Source organism: Vombatus ursinus, unplaced genomic scaffold (genome assembly GCF_900497805.2).
Source record: "Vombatus ursinus unplaced genomic scaffold, bare-nosed wombat genome assembly UNPS02014775.1, whole genome shotgun sequence".
NCBI classification, from domain to species: Eukaryota; Metazoa; Chordata; class Mammalia; order Diprotodontia; family Vombatidae; genus Vombatus; species Vombatus ursinus.
This window is the reverse complement of record NW_020954553.1, coordinates 13,553,321-13,572,564: the sequence shown is the minus strand read 5'-3', so window position 1 is coordinate 13,572,564 and position 19,244 is coordinate 13,553,321. Positions and strand designations below refer to the sequence as shown.

The 19,244-nt window shown below is 43.1% G+C and overlaps 1 protein-coding gene across 2 annotated transcripts in view; it reads right to left on the bottom strand.

Annotated features, from left to right (window-relative positions):
* OSCP1 (organic solute carrier partner 1) overlaps nucleotides 1-17,446 on the bottom strand; it is a 45,542-nt gene extending 28,096 nt beyond the window's left edge. The window contains exon 1 of one of the 2 annotated variants that reach the window (XM_027864794.1): nucleotides 17,335-17,446. In XM_027864794.1, coding sequence (XP_027720595.1) covers nucleotides 17,335-17,446 — 112 coding nt within the window. Of the gene's footprint in view, nucleotides 1-8,679; nucleotides 8,760-17,334 lie in introns of those variants that run through there. The other variant, XM_027864795.1, reaches the window with a different exon arrangement.
* Nucleotides 17,447-19,244: the final 1,798 nt, after the last annotated feature.

The following is a 19,244-nucleotide window of genomic DNA, read 5'->3' as shown; positions in this document are numbered from 1 at the left end:
CTAAGTCAGAGTTTTCAGGGCTCAGAACTGGGTAGGAAATATTTGTAATAATGAATATATAAGTCCCTCCCTATCTGTAAGCAATAATGAAGCCATAAGACATCTTAAAAACATTTTCTAATTGGTCAATTCTGTTCCAACTCTGGATGGAAGGGCCATGGCTAAAATAACAGTTTAAAATTTTTTTTTCTACAATCCACAAAATAATGGTGTGGCAATCCTCATTACTTCCTATTTCTTGAATTTCGAATTCTACTCTAGCAACCATGTTATTCACTTGAAAATAACCAACATCAAATCAACATCGTATATTCATTCCTCATGTCTTATAATTTAGATCTAGATTGTTAGAACAGTAAGGGTCTTGAAAGATAATTTGGTGCAATCCCTTCATTTTACAGATAAGGAAACTGGGGCAGAAAGATTCGCCTCAAATCACATAATAGGATAATTGTTGGCCATAGCCTTGATTCTTTTCCCACTAAGTATTTATTTAAAAAAAAAAACAACTTCCTTTTTGCTTTATCTTAATGTATACTAACATTTCACCTTAATGGGTTAAAAAACCCAACAACATCAAATTCATTACCTTCAAGCTCATGGTATTTTCTTACTCTAAAACACATATCTTTTGTTTCCTTCATACCTTAACTATTCTGAAACGATGAAAAAAAAACAAGTAAGTGGTTGCTTTGAGGCTAATGATTCAAATTTATCTAACAATTTAAGGTCTAAAAACACTTCCCATAAACAGTCCTGAGAGGTATAGAGTGCAAATGTGATATCTCCATTTTACAAATGTGGCAACTCAAGCTTAGAGAGGTTAAGTGCCTTATCCATCATTACACAAATGAGACCCCATCAGGAAGCTTAAAAAAGAATAGAGTCCTTTTCTCAGAGATAATAGTGGTTAGGGCAGAGAGGAAAGTAGTAAGAATCCACCCTACAAAGTAGCACTGGCAACCCTGTGAGTCTGTTAAAACTTAGAAATAGCTATCAGCTAGCTCTGGGATACTTTCTTTTCTCTGGGACCTTTGAGTACCCTGCAGGAATCCAGGGAAAAAAAGAGATTAGGACCAAAGGAAGCTATTCTAAAGGAGAGCTGGGCTCCCCAGGTAATGAGTTAACCATGCTGGCAAAGGAAAAAAGGAAGTCAAATCTTCCCTTCTGAAATGTGAATAGTCTATCCTGGTTATAATAGCTCCTTTTAGGAGAGCAGTCCAAGAACCCTGGCAGAGAGGAGGCAAGAGCACAAATGGAGTTGACTCCCTGCGGGTGGGATGCAAGGAAGATGAAGTGTCAGAGGAGAGAGAAAACCCTTGCTGTTTTATGGTTGGGGTCTGGTGATCCATTGCTATCACCCTTGCTTAGACTTTCAATGAAGGCTCGTACCTGGGTTGTTACAATAGTCTCATGATCTGTCTCCTGTATCTCCCTGTTCTAAATTATGTCACTGCTCCGACAAAATAATCTTCCTCATGCACATGCCTGATCTCTCCAGTGACCTATGGAATAAAGTCCAAACTCCTTGGCACGACACAGAAGATCTTCTGGAATCCACCCCCTTTCTACCTTTCCAGCCCTATCACACCACTAACTCATCATGCTCCAACCAAACTAAGCTACTTGTCCTTCCCTAAACAACTCGGTACTTTTATCCAGGCCATTCCCTCTGCCTGGAATACTCTCATCTCGGTCTTTGTTGAAACCTTCTTCAAGCTTGGTTTACATGTTACCTCCTCCACAAAAGCTTTCCTGGTCCCCTCAATGAGAAGAATCTTTCTTTCCTCAGGACCCTTACAACACTGCCCCTTTCTTATGCACTCAGTGGGTTCTTTTTTGTATGATAATTATTAGAGTGAAGGTTCTATGAAAGTGGGGAGCATATCATCTTTCTATCTTCCCCTTGTCTATAATGCCCTCCAAAGCACAGGCTTAGTGAATAGCTGTTTCTTTAAAGAATATCTCATTTTATGACCACAAAAATGACCATGTTTTTAAATAGTCCATTTCATGCCAAAGATATACCACAATCTTATACATCTATTTGTACCAAATAACAGTCTTTGACACTCAAATAGGAGGTCATGTGATCAAAACACATTACTGGTGTCTATAAAACCATGAGATAGGGCAGTACCAGATGCTGCAGTCAGTCTATAAGTATTACTAAGCAATGCTGGGAATACAAAGACAGGCAAAAAACAAGATCACGCCCCCAGGTATCTTACAGTCTAATGGCGGAGACAACATGCAAACAAACATGTATATACAAGATCCATACAGTGGGAATGAACAAAGCATTTATTAAGCACTTACTATGCGCAAAGCACTGTGCTAAGAGCCGAGGACACAAACAGAAAGGGAAGACAGTCCCTACACTTAAGGAGCTCATATGCCAATGAGGGGGACAACACAAATGGAAGGTTTTCAGCCACAAGTCAAATGGAGAAGTCCTGTGGATCTTAGCATACACTGGCTAAGCAGACGGTGATGCTTCTTCTTTGGTTTCATTTCTACTGATTAAATCCTATTACTTTCTGATGCTGAGTCATTGGATGGCGCCAAGGACTTTGGTGACAAGAACACTCCTTTCTGGGTCTTCAGCAGCTTTGGCCACAGTTGCTGCAGGAGTCATTGCCAGGCTGCATCTGCTCAGGGGTAGCTTCCCAGGATGATGGCTGAGGGCATGGGCAAGGTCGCCCTTCCCTTCCCAGGAAAAGTGCAACAGAAGTACCTCTAACCCCTCTGTTCCTCAGCATCATTCTAGGCCATTATCCGTGCTTTGGTTACACTCTCCATTCTTCTCAATCTTGACCCCAGTCCAACTCCACACTATCCTTGACTCTTCATTTTGATTCCTTTGCTCCTATGTCATACTACGGCCAATTAAACCAGGATAAACCTCAACCACGAATTATTCTCACCATCAACCTCCTTTGTCCCTAATCACACAATCCTGAATGGAACTGGATGAAATCATGAAACAGGGCAAACTGGATCCACTTTCAATCTAGGTTAGTTAATCTCAACCAGACTCTCACTATGGCAAGGCAAGCCTGCTAATCCTCCCTGATACCCTATCCCATTCACCACAGCAGCTGTTCCAAACCCTTTAGCCTCCTTTAGTAGCTACTCTCCCCCTACTCTTGATGCTGAGAATGTTGCCACATACTTTACCGAAACAACTGAAGCCATTTGCCGAGACGGCTTCCCTTCTCTCCCCTACTCATCTCACATTCCTCTGACACGTTCCCCCAATATGCCCTCCTTCATTCCAGCCTCTGATGATGAGGTCGTCCTTCCACTTGTCAAGGCCAACCCTCCTACACAAACCCTTGATCCTACTTACTCCAGCAGACTTGTCTTCCTTATTATGTCCAATCTTTAATCTCTGCTTACCCACTGGCACTGTGTCTGATGCCTACAAACATACCCAAGGCTTCACTATCTTTACAAAATCCTCACCAGATCCTACCATGCCCACCAATTGTCATCATATATCTGCCTTTCTCATCTAAACTTGGAAAAGCCATCTACCACTGGTTTCTCCCCTTCTTTTCTTATTCTCTCCTAAACCCTCTGCAATATGGCTTCAGACCTTGTTATTCAACTGCAACTGCTCTCTCCAAAGTTACCAATGATATCTTAATTGTCAAGTCTATTGGCCTCTACTTGATCTTCATCCTTCTTGCTCTATAGCATTTGATACTGTTGAGCATCTCCTCCTGTATACTCTCTCCTCATTAGATTTCTGTCACTCTTCTCCTACTTGTCTGACCACTCTTTAGTCTCTTTTGCCAGATCTTTGTCCACGTCATGTCCACTAATTGTGGGTATCTTCCAAACCTCTGTCCTGAGCTCTCTCCTCTTTTCTCTCTACACTCTCTGATTTATTGGCTCCCATGGGTTCAATGATCATCTTTATGCAGCCTGTTCTCCTATTTATCTAGCCCAGACCTCTCTCCTAAGCTCTAGTTCTTTCTCTACAACATCTCTATAACATGTCCCTTTCTTTCCACTTGGTCACATCCCTACTTCAGACCCTCATCATTGCTTGCCTGGACTATTACCATGGCCTTCTAATTGGTCCCCCACTCCAATCCCTATTCTGCTGAGCTTCCTCTCTTTCCAGTCTTCTTACATGCCACTCCCTTCCATGTACTCTATGATCTGGCAACACTGGCCTATTTGCTCTTCCTTGCTTACAACTCCATTTCCTGCTCTATACCTTTGCACTGACTGTTCCCCACACCTGGAATGCTCTCTTTCCAAAATCCTAACCTCCAAATCCTAGAATATTTGGCTCTTTTAAAGACTCAGCTCAAATCTTACCTTCTCTAGGAGGCCTTTCCTCATTTCTCCAGCTGTTGATGCCATCATCCCTTCATAGCTTACCTTCCACCTAATCTGTATTGATCTTTTAGGTTCTGATTTTTGTGACTGTCCCTCCTGTTAAAATGTAAGCTTCTTGAGGACAGGGACTGTTCCTGCTTTTTTGCTATATCCTCAGAAAATCCAGGAAAACTGGCAGCACAGCGCCTGGTACACAGTAAGCACTTAATAAATGCTTGCCGAGTGTCAAGAAGGTAATACTTCCTCTAAAACAAATTGTAAGTCCTCTAAGAGTTTAGCAGACAGACTTTAAGAATTCTGAGGACAAAAAGTGCATCATTACATGCTAAATTGTGATCCCAGAATCCCAGATTCATAGGTTTTGAGAGATGGAAGGCATCATCATCTCAGGAATCATCTAGTCTAACCCTGACACAAAGGAATCCCTATTCCTGCTCTAACATCCCCCACACAGAGTCCTCCGGCCTCCTGAAGTCTGAGAAGCTTCTCAAGGGGAGCTGTCCCTCAGTGATGAGTGCTAGTTGTGAGGGCCTTTCTCCTCACATTCAGCCTCTTTCACTTCCACCAACTGCTTCTGTTTCTGAGCCTGGTCCCTCTTCTACATGACAGCCCTTTAAGTATGGAAATACTGCTATCATGCGCTCCCCTAACTTCCTTTCTCCAGGCTAAACATATGCCAAGTTCCTCTGATTGATCCTTATATGTCATGATCTCTGATCCTTATATGTCATGATCTCATGGTCCATCTGGTTGCCCTCTGACTCCTCTTTAGCTTATCAATGTCTTTCTTACAGTACGGTGCCCAGAACCAACTATAGTACTTCACATGAGGTCTCATAAGAACAAAGTACTGTGGTATTATTATTTTCCTGCTTTAGGAAGCTGTGCTTCTCCTGATGCAGCTTGAAATTGCATTGGCATTTTTGGCTGCATATCACACTGTGTACCCATGTTGTACTTGAGGTCCTTTAAAACCTCCAGATCCTATTCATACCAACTGCTGCCCATCCATACAACCTCCGTCTTACACACACAGGTTGATTGTTTTGTACCCAAGTGTCAAGACTTTACACTTACTCCTACTGAATTTCATCTTTATATTCAGCCTAATACTCTAGCCTGTCGAGAATCTTTTGGATATTAACTCTGCCAAAATTCAATGAGCGTGCCTTCCATGTCTTTATCCAGGTCACAGATAAAAATGTTAAAGAGCACAGGACTAAGGAATAAATCCTGATGTATTCTACTGGAGACCTTGCGCTATGGAACAGCTATTCTTTGAGTGGCCCATCTGGATAATGTTACCTAAATCAGGGGTGGGGAACCTTTGGCCTCGAGGCCACATGTGGCCCCCTAGGTCCTCAAGTGCAGCCCCTTGACTGAATCCAAACTTCACAGAACAAATCCCCTTAATAAAAGGATTTGTTCTGTAAAACTTGGACTCAGTCAAAAGGCCATACCCAAGGACCTAGAAGGCCACATGTAGCCTCAAGGCTGCTGGTTCCTCACCTCTGAGTTCTCCAACATATACGCAAGAATAGTATGATATTTTTATCAAAAGTTTTGCTAAAATCTAAGTAAACTAGATCCACAACATTGACCTATTGGTTTAACCATCCTGTCAAAAAAGAAAATGAGGCTAGTCTGGGATGATTTGCTCTTGATGAAGTCTTAGTAGTTCTTTGGAATCACTGCTTCTTTTTCTAGACATTCACTAATTATCTCTAGTCATCCCTTTTAGAAATTTTCCAGGAACTGAAGTCAAGATCACTGAACTAGAGTAGACTATGTACTCTTCTTTAAAAAAAATTTGGGACATTTGCACGTATCCAGTTTTGTGGTACTTCCTTCTATTTTCCAAAATCTTTCAAATATCATTGATAGTGGCTATGCAATCATATCTGCCAATTCTTTCGGGAACTGAGATAAGATTCTATATCAGCTAGGCTGATCCCTGGACAACAGACATACATAGGGGCATCCAGGTGGCGCAGTGGATAGAGCACTGGACCTGGATTCAGGAGGACCTGAGTTCAAATCCGGCCTCAGACACATAACACTTACTAGCTGTGTGACCCTGGGCAAGTCATTTAATTCCATTGCCTAGCCAAAAACAAAACAAAAACAGACAACAGACATACATCACCAGGCCCATACTTAAAACTTTTCTACCTTTATAGGACTTTTCAGAATTTATAATCTGCTAGCATAACCTTTGAGAACACAGGGTCATTTCCATACCACAATAGGCATCAAAGTAGGACTTTAGCAAAGGAGATATATATGTGAAAGGTTATCTGAATGTATATTATAAGCCTTGAAGTCACTGAATCAACAGAATCCTAAGTGTGGACTAAATATTGCTTAAGGGGAACACAGAAAAGTATATATAGACTTATTTGAAAGGGACCCAAGAAGACATGTAATATAAGCTCTGCCTAAAGGGTGAAAACTTCTACTGATGAGAAATTCATTACCACATGCAGCAGCCTACTCCGTTATCAGACAGCTTTGTTTATTAAGAACTGCTTGTGATGTATGTTAGGTACTTCTGCTGTTATCGTTGTTGTTTTTCAGTTTGGCATAGTAGAACAGCCATCTCGATAAAAGCCATAAAGCTTTGCCAGTAATGCAAGTCAGATTATTGAGAGTGCCAAGCAGCCAAGGAAGTACAGCGACAAGAAGAAACAAGGTGGGTAATTAAATTGAATTAGATAATTGGATGTCTGCTTGTGGCTTGCTTCTGACTATATTAAGATGCGGCAGGCATATGCTAACTAATAATTAAAGACAGCTGTGAGGATAGCCGTGTCCTGTCTTGAGGAAAGCCTGGGAGCCTGCTCTAAATAAATTGTCTTTTTGGGAATTGTCAGTGGAGTCAAGAGACTTAGCCATAGGAGCCGGTCACAAGAGCGAGTTGAGTCTTTCACCAAAAAGAAGACAAAGGGTCTAGCTTCAGACAAATATGGAAGACAAGAAGAAATGTGCTATCACCTGCAGAAATTGAGCCACGTTTGCCAGTCTCACAGGACAAAGACAAATCTCTACTGTACAAAGTGCAAGTTAGTCTACATGCTAGAAGAGAGAGCAAAAAGAATGCAGAGAGATGTCTCTACTCTCCAGATTACCAGAACAAATAAATACTTCCCTGAAAACATGGAAGAAAAGCTTCAAAGAAGAAATAAACAAGAAAAAAGACGTAAAAAGACATACAAGGAATCTATTGGGGGCTTAGAAGATGGGAAAGCATGACACAGAAAAGGAAGGCCTGCTGAATATTTAGACCTAAGTAATAGATAAGAGCTTCTTTTCATGGAAAGGGGAAGTTGGGTCATTTTAGGAAGAAACTACTGTTGTTCCAGGGAATGATGATGTGGACCCACAAGTCCCATCAAATGAGAGGTCATCCTGTAATGACTAAAGGGAGAAAAGATGAGCAATGATTTGTTGACTTGATAGCAATGCTGAAAGTGTTCTCTCTATGAGAGGGTGCCTTCTGGGTCTTGTTAAAACTGATGATGACTATTTCCTCCTGGTGATTCATATGGGGACAAACGACACTATAAAAGGAAATTTTGGGAAGGCAACACTAAGGATTATAAAGTCTTGGGCAAGGAACTGAAGACCTAAGAGTCTTGAGGAAAATTTTAACCACTACCGTTGCTTGAAGGTAGTGTATAGTGTTGATTGAAGGTAGTAAAAAAAAAAAGGTAGAGTTGGGAAGTATTCTGTCAGGATATTGTCTGAGAATAGGAGTTGGAATTTTATACTATGGTTTATAAATAGGATTGATGGTTAGGGATACAGTGTACCTAACAAGGGCTGGCAAAAATATGTTTGCTTGGAGCCTTGCAACTCTAATGAAGACAGCCTTTAAACTGAAAGGGGAGAGAGGGAGAAAAAGGGTCATATATATGTGGCAAGTCTGATACCAGAGATTAAAGGAAAAAAGAATAGCAGAAGAGAGGCACAATTATTCATGGGAAACAATATCCAAGAAGACAGGCAGCAATAAAACACACGGCCTCAGATGTCTATATAGAAATGTACAGAAATATAGGTAATAAACAGAACGAACTAGAGATTCAAACACAAGAAAGCAAATCTGACCTCAGATGGATCAATAAAAATTGATGAGATGGAATTCCTGAACAGAATTTGGCCATGGAAATATATTTTATTTAGAAATTATAGAAGAGAGAAAATGGTGGATGTGCTGTGTTATTTATTAAGAAGATATACTCATGAGAGGAAATCTGAGAATGCATTTGGGTGAGGCTCAAAGGAACAAGAGTGATATTGTTGTAAAAGACTACCACAAACCTGGACGGAAAGGAATTTGATGAGTTTGGAAACCAGATAACAAGCCCGAATAAAGTCTTGGCATTGTAGTGATTTGGGGCTTCAGCATTATGGACGTCTGCTGGACTTCTCATCTGTCAAGAGCCAAGCAACCGAGGAATTATTAGCTTGCATTAATGATAATTTCATCCTTCAAAAGGTAGAAGATACAGTAAGGGGTCCTGCTATTCTGAAAGTGATTTTGATAAGCAAAGTGTTTGTTGAAGTAATAATGATATGAATCATAAGGGTGAGGGACCATCCAGTGAAAGAGTTTATGATAGACGCCACTCTAGATTTTACGAAATATTTCAAATGCCTCAGAAAAGATGGGTAGGGTTCAAAATATTCTGTATGTGAATTGACCCAAGAAGGAGAGAGCTCTCCAGAATGACAGTTAATGGATCCAACCAGAACTGATTAGGATAAAGAGGAAAAGGGAGAAATTGCCAAAAAAAACGAGGTGCTTGCATAGGGTAGTTAACCAGCCCAAATTTTAAAAAAGAAATGTTCGGAAGGTGGTAGAAGCAAGGCAGATAATAAATGAGAATGGATATAAAAGAGCTGTCTGATGGCCCAGTAACAGTGTCAGCTACATTTCGGACAAAAAGTAGATCAAAGAATGGGGAGGACTGCTGCTGAAGGTGGATGATCTGAAGATAATAGATAATGGTGAGAAGGCTGAAAATCTCAGCGATTATTTTGCTTTTCTGTTTCTCCCAAAAAGGCTGACATTCACAATGGGAAGGATAGAACAAAAATAGCTAACCGGGAGTTGAAAATGAAGATAAGTGAAAAGTTGGGAAGTTATCACCTAGCTGTCCTTAGTTCAAGTCATTCGACCTAGAGAAACTACATCTTAGGAGACAAAAAAGAAACCCTCCCCCCAACAACAAAACAACCTTCCTCTCTTTGGCAAAACCCCAGACCCCAAATCCTAGCAAATATGATTGCAGGGCCACTGTCAAACTATTGTTGAAGGACCCTAGGGAATTAGTAGAGAGGTTACAAGACTGGAGAAGTGCAAATGTTCTGATTTTCAAAAAAGGAGAGTGAAATCTATAAACTGTAGGCTAGTGAGCTTAAATCCAGTTCCTAGTACAGTTCTGGAATACATTATTAGAATGATGGTTTTGAGCCTTTAGAAAGGGAAATAATGATCAATAAAATTCCAGAAAAGCTTCATTAAGAAACTGTCATATTTGACTAACCTAATTTCCATTTTTGATAGGGAATACAGCCTTTTAATTAGAGACTCATAAAATCAGGGGAATGGTATAGACATTATACCATACCATATACTAAGATTTAAGCAAGGCACTAGACAGATAGCAGTGTGGCATGGTGGAAAGTACACTGGATTTGGAGTCAGAGGTCCTGGGCTAAAATTTCAGTTCTGCTCCTTACTATAACCTGGATGTCTCTGGGCAAGCCTTTTAACCTCCCTGTGCCTCAATTTGTCATCTATAAAATGAAGGGTTGGACTAGATGGCCTCTAAGGGCCCTTTGACCTCTAAAACCTATGACAAGAAGTATCTTATGCTATTCTTGTAGCTAAGAGGGAGTGATGTTGGTTAGATAATAGTACAGTTAGGTAAGCTCAGAACTGGTTGAGTGACTGGACCCAAAAAGAAACAGGTCAGATGTCAAGTGCGATGGAGGGCTCTTTTCTGCTTTCTACACACATTTGCTTTTGACAGCTTCCTCAGCTCCCGTGAGTTCAATGATCATTTCTATGTAGATGACTCCCAGATCTCTATATCCAGTCCTGGTCTCTTGAGCACCAGGCTTATACTGCCAACTGCCAACTGTACGTCCCATCAATATATCAAACTCAACATGTCCAAAACAGAATTCATTATCTCCCCCCCCACTCTATCCCCAAACCCATTCTTCTTTCTAATTGTTCTTATTTTTGTCAAGGATACCACCATCTTTCCCATCACCCTGGTTCACAATACTGGAGTCATTCCCAACTCTTCACTCTCCCTTATCCCCCACATCTATCAGTTGCCAAGTCTTGTTGATTCTACCCCTACAACACCTCTTGAATCTCTCCCCTTCTCTGCACTCACATGGCCACCACACTAGTTTGGGCTCTCATCACTTTCCACCTGGATAATTACAACAGCCCCTTAACTGGTATCTCAGCCTCAAGTCTCTTTCCCCTCCAATCTCTTCTTCAGACAGCTGCCAAAGTGTTACTTCCCAAGCACAGATGTGACTATCTCACGCCCCTTCTTGATAAACTCCAGTGTCTCCTAGATGCTTCTAAGATCCAATACAAATTCTCTTTGGCACTTAAATCCTTTTACAACCTTACTCCAGCACGTCTTTCCAGGCTTCTTTTTACATCCTCTACAATCCTGACAAACTGGCCTCTTTTCTTTTCCTCACGAGGACAATCCATCTTCAGCCTCCATGCCTTTGCTCAGGCTGGAATGCACTTCTTCCGCGCTCTCATTTATCAAAATCCCTAACTTTGTTCAAAGCTCAACTTGAGTGTTGACTCCTCTATGAAGAGTCTGATCCCCTTTGCCCAGAATGATTTCCTCTAGATACTTGTTAGCATATGTCAGAGCATTGGGAATACTGGATTAAATTCAAAACATCATCCAGAGCAGATACCAAAGATACATCAGAGTGCCAAATGACCCAATATCCTTATGTCATTGAAATGCTGAGACAAATCTACTGTTTTGTTTTGAAAAGTAGGTTTCCTAAATGTTCCATCACCATAGAGATACCAGGCCTGGAGGACTTGGACCGAATTAAGATGCAGGTTAGCTGGAGACTGGTGAATTAGGAATAAAACCATACAGCATGCATGAATTTCATGCATTCCACATCCATGCAGCCACATTTCTGTAGCTTGCTCAATGGACATTGAGATTTGATTAGGAAAGTGATTCTGGCAATGAATGTTACTCCTTATTGAAACCATGCCCTGGTTGGTTATGTGATATCACAGTAAGCTTGTTTCCAAGGACTACAAAACAATCCTACCAAAAACACAGGTGTCGCTACTATCCTCCTAGGCCCTGCAGTACTTTAGGACAGAGTCCCCTGAGTACAGGGGTGGGCAGAGGGAGGTACAAAGATTCCTCTGCAAAGTGCTCTTGGGGTCTCATTTGCACTACCGGATCTATTTCTTTTGAGACTCTAACAGAAAATAAAATGTCTTGGTGCCAGGCTCAAGGCTTTTCACTCTGTTAGTGACTACTGCTACATTTGGAGGACTAATACTTGTGGATGGAGATCTAAGACATGCAGCTAACGGATACCATACCTCTTTTCCTGTCCACCTCTGTCCATTCATCTACAAGAAGCATATAAAAAAAAAAAACACCAGTTCATGAGGCAAGGACATTTTTTTTTTTCAAATGAAGTTTTTAAAAGACACTAACTCTAACTAGCCAACCAATAGAATGTCATTTTAAAAAATATTAGCATTTCACATTTGCCAAGAAAGCTTTGCCTGTCATTTGTTCCTTCTAAAGGGAAGAGAGAAAGCGTTACTGATATCTCCTAGGCAGGGCCAATGCCTACAGAGTGCTTCAGTAGTAATGAGGGGAAGAAAGGAAAGGGTCAGCAGATTCGGCTATCAGAAGGTTCAGCTTGGCGTTCTTTTTTAATAGCTTGAGAAGACATCTCCTCTAGTGCTATACAGGCATGCAATATTGAAAATAACTCTTCATTGTGAAGACTGTGTCATAGAAGAGGGATGTCTGTGTGTGTGTGTGTGGGGGGGAACAGAACAAGAAGCAGACAGTAGAATGTATTGACATGCAGCTTGATTTCTTCTACGGTTAAGGTTTCCCTTCAGCTAGAGCCTTTCAAGTTGGGCAACTTGCAAAGTAAATAAAACAAGAGGGCAATATCTGTTTTTACCACACTTCCCATTGCAAAGCAAGGCAAGTTAAGCAACAAATGGATTTCTGAATAGAATATTCCCAAGGATAGCTGTTCAGGCAGATACTCACAGGATCACTCACTCAAAGGAAGATCAAACCGGGCAAAATTCACTGGGCTTGAAATGTCCTTGAAAATCCTACTTGTTTTATGTTTGAAGTAGTTTTTAAAAAGTTCTTTCTCCTTTTCTACTGAAGTCCATTTGACATTGATTATGAACAAAAATGGATGAGAAAAGATTTTTATCTCTAATCTAGTTTGCTCAGAGATTTAAATAAGTGTAGGTACACATATCTATTGAGAAATCAGTAATTATTGGAGGCGTTTACAGCCAGAAGGTGTTTTTGATGTTATGACAAAAGGGTATTTGTAACTTTTTGACTTACATGGAATACAAGGGGCTAATTCTAGCCAACAGTGCTGCAAGACAATAGTTCATAACTACAATCTCCAGTATTAAAGTTTATTTAGCAGCAAAGTGATTACATCCTAGAGAATCAGCAACTGTAAAATTCACCACCTTTCATGAGAGTTATGGTGTTCTGGAGGTGAAAGATTGATGAAGCAGCACCATGAGTCTGGCTTCTCTGAAGCTGATAGTGATGTCTTGGGCATTCTATCAAAGTTTCTTTCTTTCTTTTACGTTTGCTTAGGAGGCAGGTTTGAACGGTGGGCTTCTGGGAACTCAAAAAATAACGAAAAGCTGTGGAATTTCCACTTTGTCCCGTCACATTGCGTGCTTGGGAATAAGGCGCTGCTGCAAAGAGCTCATCCTGTCTAAAGGACGTTCAGTCTATTTCCCTATTGCTGAGATAGTTGGTGAGTGAGCAGGTGGTGAATGAATGAGTCCACTGGCAATAAAGCCCATGTCCAGCAGATGTCTCTGTGGTGCTGTTTTTATGGCTAGTTTCTTCCACAGGCTCCAAAGTGCCTATTTGCAGTCAAGAAGCCGGAGCTCTATTAATTCTCTAGCTGACTTCTTTGTCTAGTTTATGGAATCACAGAATTAAAACTGCGAGGGTCCATAAAGGTCATCTAGTCACCCCCCCATTTTACAGATAAGCAACCTGAGGCTCAGGGAGATCAAATCACCCAGGTATTAAGTAAAAGATCTGAAACAAACTCCAATCCAATAATCTTCCCATTGCACTATAATGTTTTAGGCTTCACCACATCTTCCACAACTGGAATCCCCTGGCAGTATGCTCAATTTGCAACACACAGTAATTATAGAAGGCACTCAATAAATATTGGTTGGTTGACTGATCTTAGGAGGCCTTGTATTTCCTTGGAAAGAGGGAGGATGTACCACATACCTTTCCTAGGTCCTTTCTGGTTCTATTCCTCTCTGGGTTTGAACTCATAGTTCAGTTTTAAGGAGTACTTTTTGGACTAAGGAGTCCAGAGATGATTTGGAATCATAAATATAAAATAAAATAAATAAATATAAAAACAGAACCTAACCTAGATAGTACCAACTAGTTGATCGGCTCCCTGCTGTCTGCATTCTTAAAGTCCCAGCCAAGTCATTTAAGCTCTCTATAAGGTCAGTCTCCCTTCTTGTAAAATGAGGAATACAAAAATGTGGTAGAAACTTATTTTTATGAGTGTTTTTAAGAGAAGACTAAAGAAACACAACATTCTTACTCTTGCTTTAACTTTTTTTTTTTTTAGTTGGGAAATGGGGGTTAAGTGACTTGCCCAGGGTCACACAGCTAGTTAAGTGTTATGTGTCTGAGGCCGCATTTAAACTCAGGTCCTCCTGAATCCAGAGCTGGTGCTCTATCCACTGCGCCACCTAGCTGCCCCTTGCTTTAAACTTTTACAACAGTCAGTGGGCAACCCTCAGAGGTTGCTCCATTGAGGCTGAACTTGCTTTCTGGTGAATTCTGAAACAAAGACCATATTAAGGGGGGAGCCTGCAACATCTTCACTGATGATGCTGGACCAGGGGTGGCTTGCATGAGATAATTCAAGACTGTCTGATAAGAAAAATATTACATATATATGTATGTGTACATATGTATATCATACATGTAAATGCATATATAGGTATATATGTAAATTTTTTGTTGGGCAGTACATGAATGAGGGGTCTGTAGAAAAGGGTGATTAAAAAGGTCTGTTGGGGTGGGGTTGTAGGCAAGGGGAAGCAAGCAAAAGACAGCTGGGACTCTTATAGGATCATACATCTAGAACAGACTTCAAAGGGTCAACCCTTTCATTTTATAGATGAGAAAATTGAAGCCCAAGGAAGTTAATTAGATTGCCTTAGGTCACACAAGCAGGAATCCAGAGGCAGGATTTGAATCCAGATACTGACTCATGAGCTAGGATTCCTTCCACTGTACCATGCTGCTCCTTACTATCATTGCTTTGGGGCTCAGATTTGGTGTCTTGGAAATGGACAGTCACCTTTCCAATCTCAGGAATCCATGCCTTGAATAAGGACAATTCCCATACTTCTCAGAGAGGCTAAGGAATTCCCCAGTAAGATCTAAGACTTCCCTAAACTGTCTTATTCGGCCATAGGATGCTGCACGGCACTTCAACTTTCCACAATAATTACTATGATGATAGATAACTTGTGGGATCAGTTCCAACTCTTGTGGGAAAAGGATGGGGAAGAGAGCTTCTCAGGATAGAGACACGAGACTTTTTAGCTGGGAAGGGAGGTTGTTGGGAGGGTGCCTAAGCTGCAAAAAGCTGTGTTATGGGAGTGCCAGGAGGTCCCATGCTAGAGAATAAGGACCATTAAGGAAAAGTGGGCTGAGGGCAAAGGAAGGGAATACACTGGGGTCTTGATCAGGAAAGAACATGGAACTATGGGAACTAAGACTCTTATTGAGAAGAGGAGTTTGTTGGAAGGTAATGTCAAAGTAGCAAATGAGATAAGATAGGTCAAGTCCGTTACACAACTTAAATCACTGTTACACATTTCAGTTTTTATAATAATAATAATGATAATAATAATAATAATAATAATAATAATAATAATAACTTCCATTGTTAGCAAGTGCTTCTAGTTTGGAGGAGGAGAATCAAGCCAGACTAGGAATCCTCAGATATCAGAGGGACCATGTGTGTAAGATCAGGAATCTTGGGGAAACAAGAGTCATCCACTTCTAAAGGGTTGGGTGATTGAGTAGTGTCCCAGTTTGAGAGGAGGGTGCTGAGGGAGTAATGTCTGAGGGAGGATGTCAGGGGAACAGTGTTTTCAGTCTGGATGGGAAGGTATTAGGTCTCCTGGTTCTAAGGATAAGATAATGGGGACAGGGGGCAGCTAGGTGGTGCAGTGGATAGAACACTAGTCCTGGAGTCAGGGGGACAGGAGTTCAAATTTGACCTCAGACACTTACTAGCTATGTGACCCTGGGCAAGTCATTTAACCCCAATTGCCTAAAAACAAACAAAGAAACAAACAAAAAAAAGATAATGGGGACAGAACTTGAAGGGAGGCGGTGTGTGGTGGGGAGCAGGGTCCTCCAGTTTTGAGTGGTGGCATCTAAGGAACAGAATTTGAATGGAAGGCCTGAGGTGATGGGAGAGAAGTTCTTCAGAAGGTATTGGACGGGCATATTGGTGGAGCAAAGTCCCCCTGTCTTTAGAGATGGGATCAGGGGAGCAGAGTGTGAGGAAAGGAAACCGGAAGATAAAGGTCTGAGGTTGCTATGGAGGGATCAGGGTCTGAGAAAGGGGTCCAAGGACAACTTCTTTCATGCTGGAGAATGTACAGTACCTGAAGAGGGTTTTGGAGGGAGAGGATTTTTTTGAGGGAGAGTTTCAAGGTATAGAGTTTAAAGAGGGAGTCTAGAAACAGTCTCTCACTTTTTTGAGGAGATGGTCACAGGGAGCAGCTTTCCTGGCTTGGGGTGAAGGGGTCTAGAGGAGCAACATCCATTAATTTTGAGGGTCTCAGGGACCAGGGTCCTCTGCTTTTGAGGAATAATTAAAAAACAACAGCTGAGGATGGTTCATGGAAGGATCTTCCGCTTTTGAGGGGTCTCAGGCAGATAAGTCCGTTGCTTTGGAGGATGTTTTGGGGGAGCATCATCTGAGGCAATTCCCTACTTTGGGGAAGGGTCTGGGGAGATAAGCCCCCTGCTTTTGGGAAGGGTTTTAGAAGTATTCCTTGGTTTTGAGGGTCTCAGGGGGATAGGGTTCCATGCTTTGGGGGGGGTCTCAGGGAGCAGTGTCCTCAGCCCCTAGGGGAGGTCCCTGGGAGCAGTCTCTAGTTTTTAGGGGGTCCCTGGGAGCAGTACCTTTAGCTCCTGAGGGAGGCCTCAGAGCAGAGTCTCCTGATTTTTTTGCGGGGAGTACCTGGAAGCAGAGTCTCCAGTTTTTAGGGGGGCCCTGGGAGCAGTACCCGCAGCCCCTGGAGGGAGGTCTCAGGGATCAGTCTCCCGTTTCGGGGGGCCCCCTGGAGCAGCGTCCCCAGCCTCTGGGGGGGGTCGCTGGGAGCAGAGTCTACAGTTTTTAGGGAGGCCTTGGGAGCTGTACCCTTAGCTTCTGAAGGAGGCCTCAGAGCAGAGTCGCCTGTTATTTTTTTGGGGCGTCCCTGGGAGCAGAGTCTCCTGTTTTGGGGAGCCCCCTGGAGCAGCGTCCCCAGCCCCTGGCGGGAGATCTCACGGAGCAGTCTCCCGTTTTGGGGGGCCCCCGGAGCAGCGTCCCCAGCCCCCGCGGGGTCCCGGGCGGACGCGCCCCGCTCCGCGGGCTCGCTCTCACCTTTGCGGGCCTTGTCGGCCGGGATGTTCTGCGCCCGCAGGCGCTGGTCCAGGATGTAGAGCATCTCCCCGCCCAGGTTCAGGAAGAGCAAGGGCAGCGAGCGCACCGACATGGCGCCACGGGGCCAGGGCCAGAGCCGGGGCGGGGGCCGGGGCAGGCACCGGCGGAGCAGTGAGTGATGCAGGAGGACCCTGCACAGGCGTCCCAGCCACTCGGTTGCCAAGGCAGCGCCAGGACTGGGAGAAGCGGCCAATCAGAGCGCCGCTTGTTGGGAGGTGGGCGTCTTAAAGGGGGCCAGGGCGGAGGGCGGGAGAAGTGCTGTTGTCCGACATTTAAAGGTCCTGCAGGCAAGCCGGGATTCCGTGGACTTCACTGGGTCGGGTGGAGGGGCTGTGGAAGCCCCCACCTGCCGCTCCTGTAGAGGGGCAAGGCCTGGGGTTTGAGCTTTCATTCATTTCAGGGAACTGAGCTAGAAAGAGAGCTGGGCTCGGAGTCGGAGGACGTGGGTTCGAATTCTGACTTCACTTAGTAGCTGTGACCCTGGGCAAGTCCAGTGTATCTTCCTTTATCTGTGTGACCTTGGGCATCAATCTCTTTCATCTTTTTGGGCCTCGGTTTCCTCATCTCCAAAAGAAGGCGTTTGGACGATATGATCTTTGAAGTTCCTTCCGGTCCTAAACCACCGATTCCGAATCCATTCTACAAGCATTTATGTATCACCTACTGTCTAGGCATACCACCCCTCCCCGCAATGAGAGCCTCTGCCCTAAAGCGACGTTCCTCAGGGAGGTGGACCAAGCCCAGGGAGAAAAGTATCTATGAGATACGCCCAGTGTAAGGAAGCGATGCTGGAAAGACACCTAATTATAGAAAAGGGAATATAACAAATAAGGAAACTGAGGCCGAGGTACTGACTGTGACAGCCGTGCTGTCCTGCTGTACCGCCCGCCCCTGGGGGACTGGCAGCTTGGCTCCTTCTGCCCACGGGAGCAGGACGGCTCTGAGCAAGACCCAAGGGGGTGGGTGAAGGACGGCCCGGAGGGTGGGAGTGGGTGGGTGGGGGACGTCTCCGGAGGGTGGGCAGCACAGGCTGGGAAGTGAGGGAGAAACTTGGGAGTAAGTTTTGACCTCAGTCTGCTAAATGAAGGAGCCAGACTTCTCCCTTACAGTCATTTCAACCACAGTTCCAATTTAGTTTCATAGAATTAAGAGTCAGGAGACCTGGGTTCAAAATCTACTTTGGATTGTTACTAGAGAGATGTGTGACCACTAAGTGAGTCATTTAGAGGCAGTGCAGTGTAGTGGATAAAGTGCTGGATTCAGTCTGGCTGGAAGAGCTGAGTTTGAATCTTGTCTCATATACTTAATAAGGTGTGTCCTCTTGAGATTCTTTCACTTGGGTTCATTCACCTCTCCTAGGCACAGTGTCCTAATCTGCAAAAAACGTGGGGATAGGACTTGACCCCAAGGTCCCTTCCAGCTTTAGATCTTGTTTAGTCCTCCTGACTTTCTGTGACCCCTTTTGAGGTTTTCTTGGCAAAGATACTGGAGTGGTTTCCTTCTCCAGCTCATTTTACAGATGAGGAAACCGAGGCAAACTGGGTGAAGTGACTTGTCTAGGATCACACAGCTAGCAAACGTCTGAAATCAGATTTGAATTCAGGGAGATGAGCCATCCTGACTCTAGGCCCTGGACTCTATCCGATGGGCCATCTAGCTGCCTCTAGCTTTGGATCTATGATCCTTCAATTTTCTCATCTATAAAATGGGGATAACCTACTTGCCCACTAGGAAGTCATTTTGCAAATTCTATATAAACCTGTTATTCCATTTTGAAAAAAAATGTTCATTTATGAAGATGATCCCCAGTGAAGAACATCCCCTTTGATTTGAACTTTTATTGACTTCTT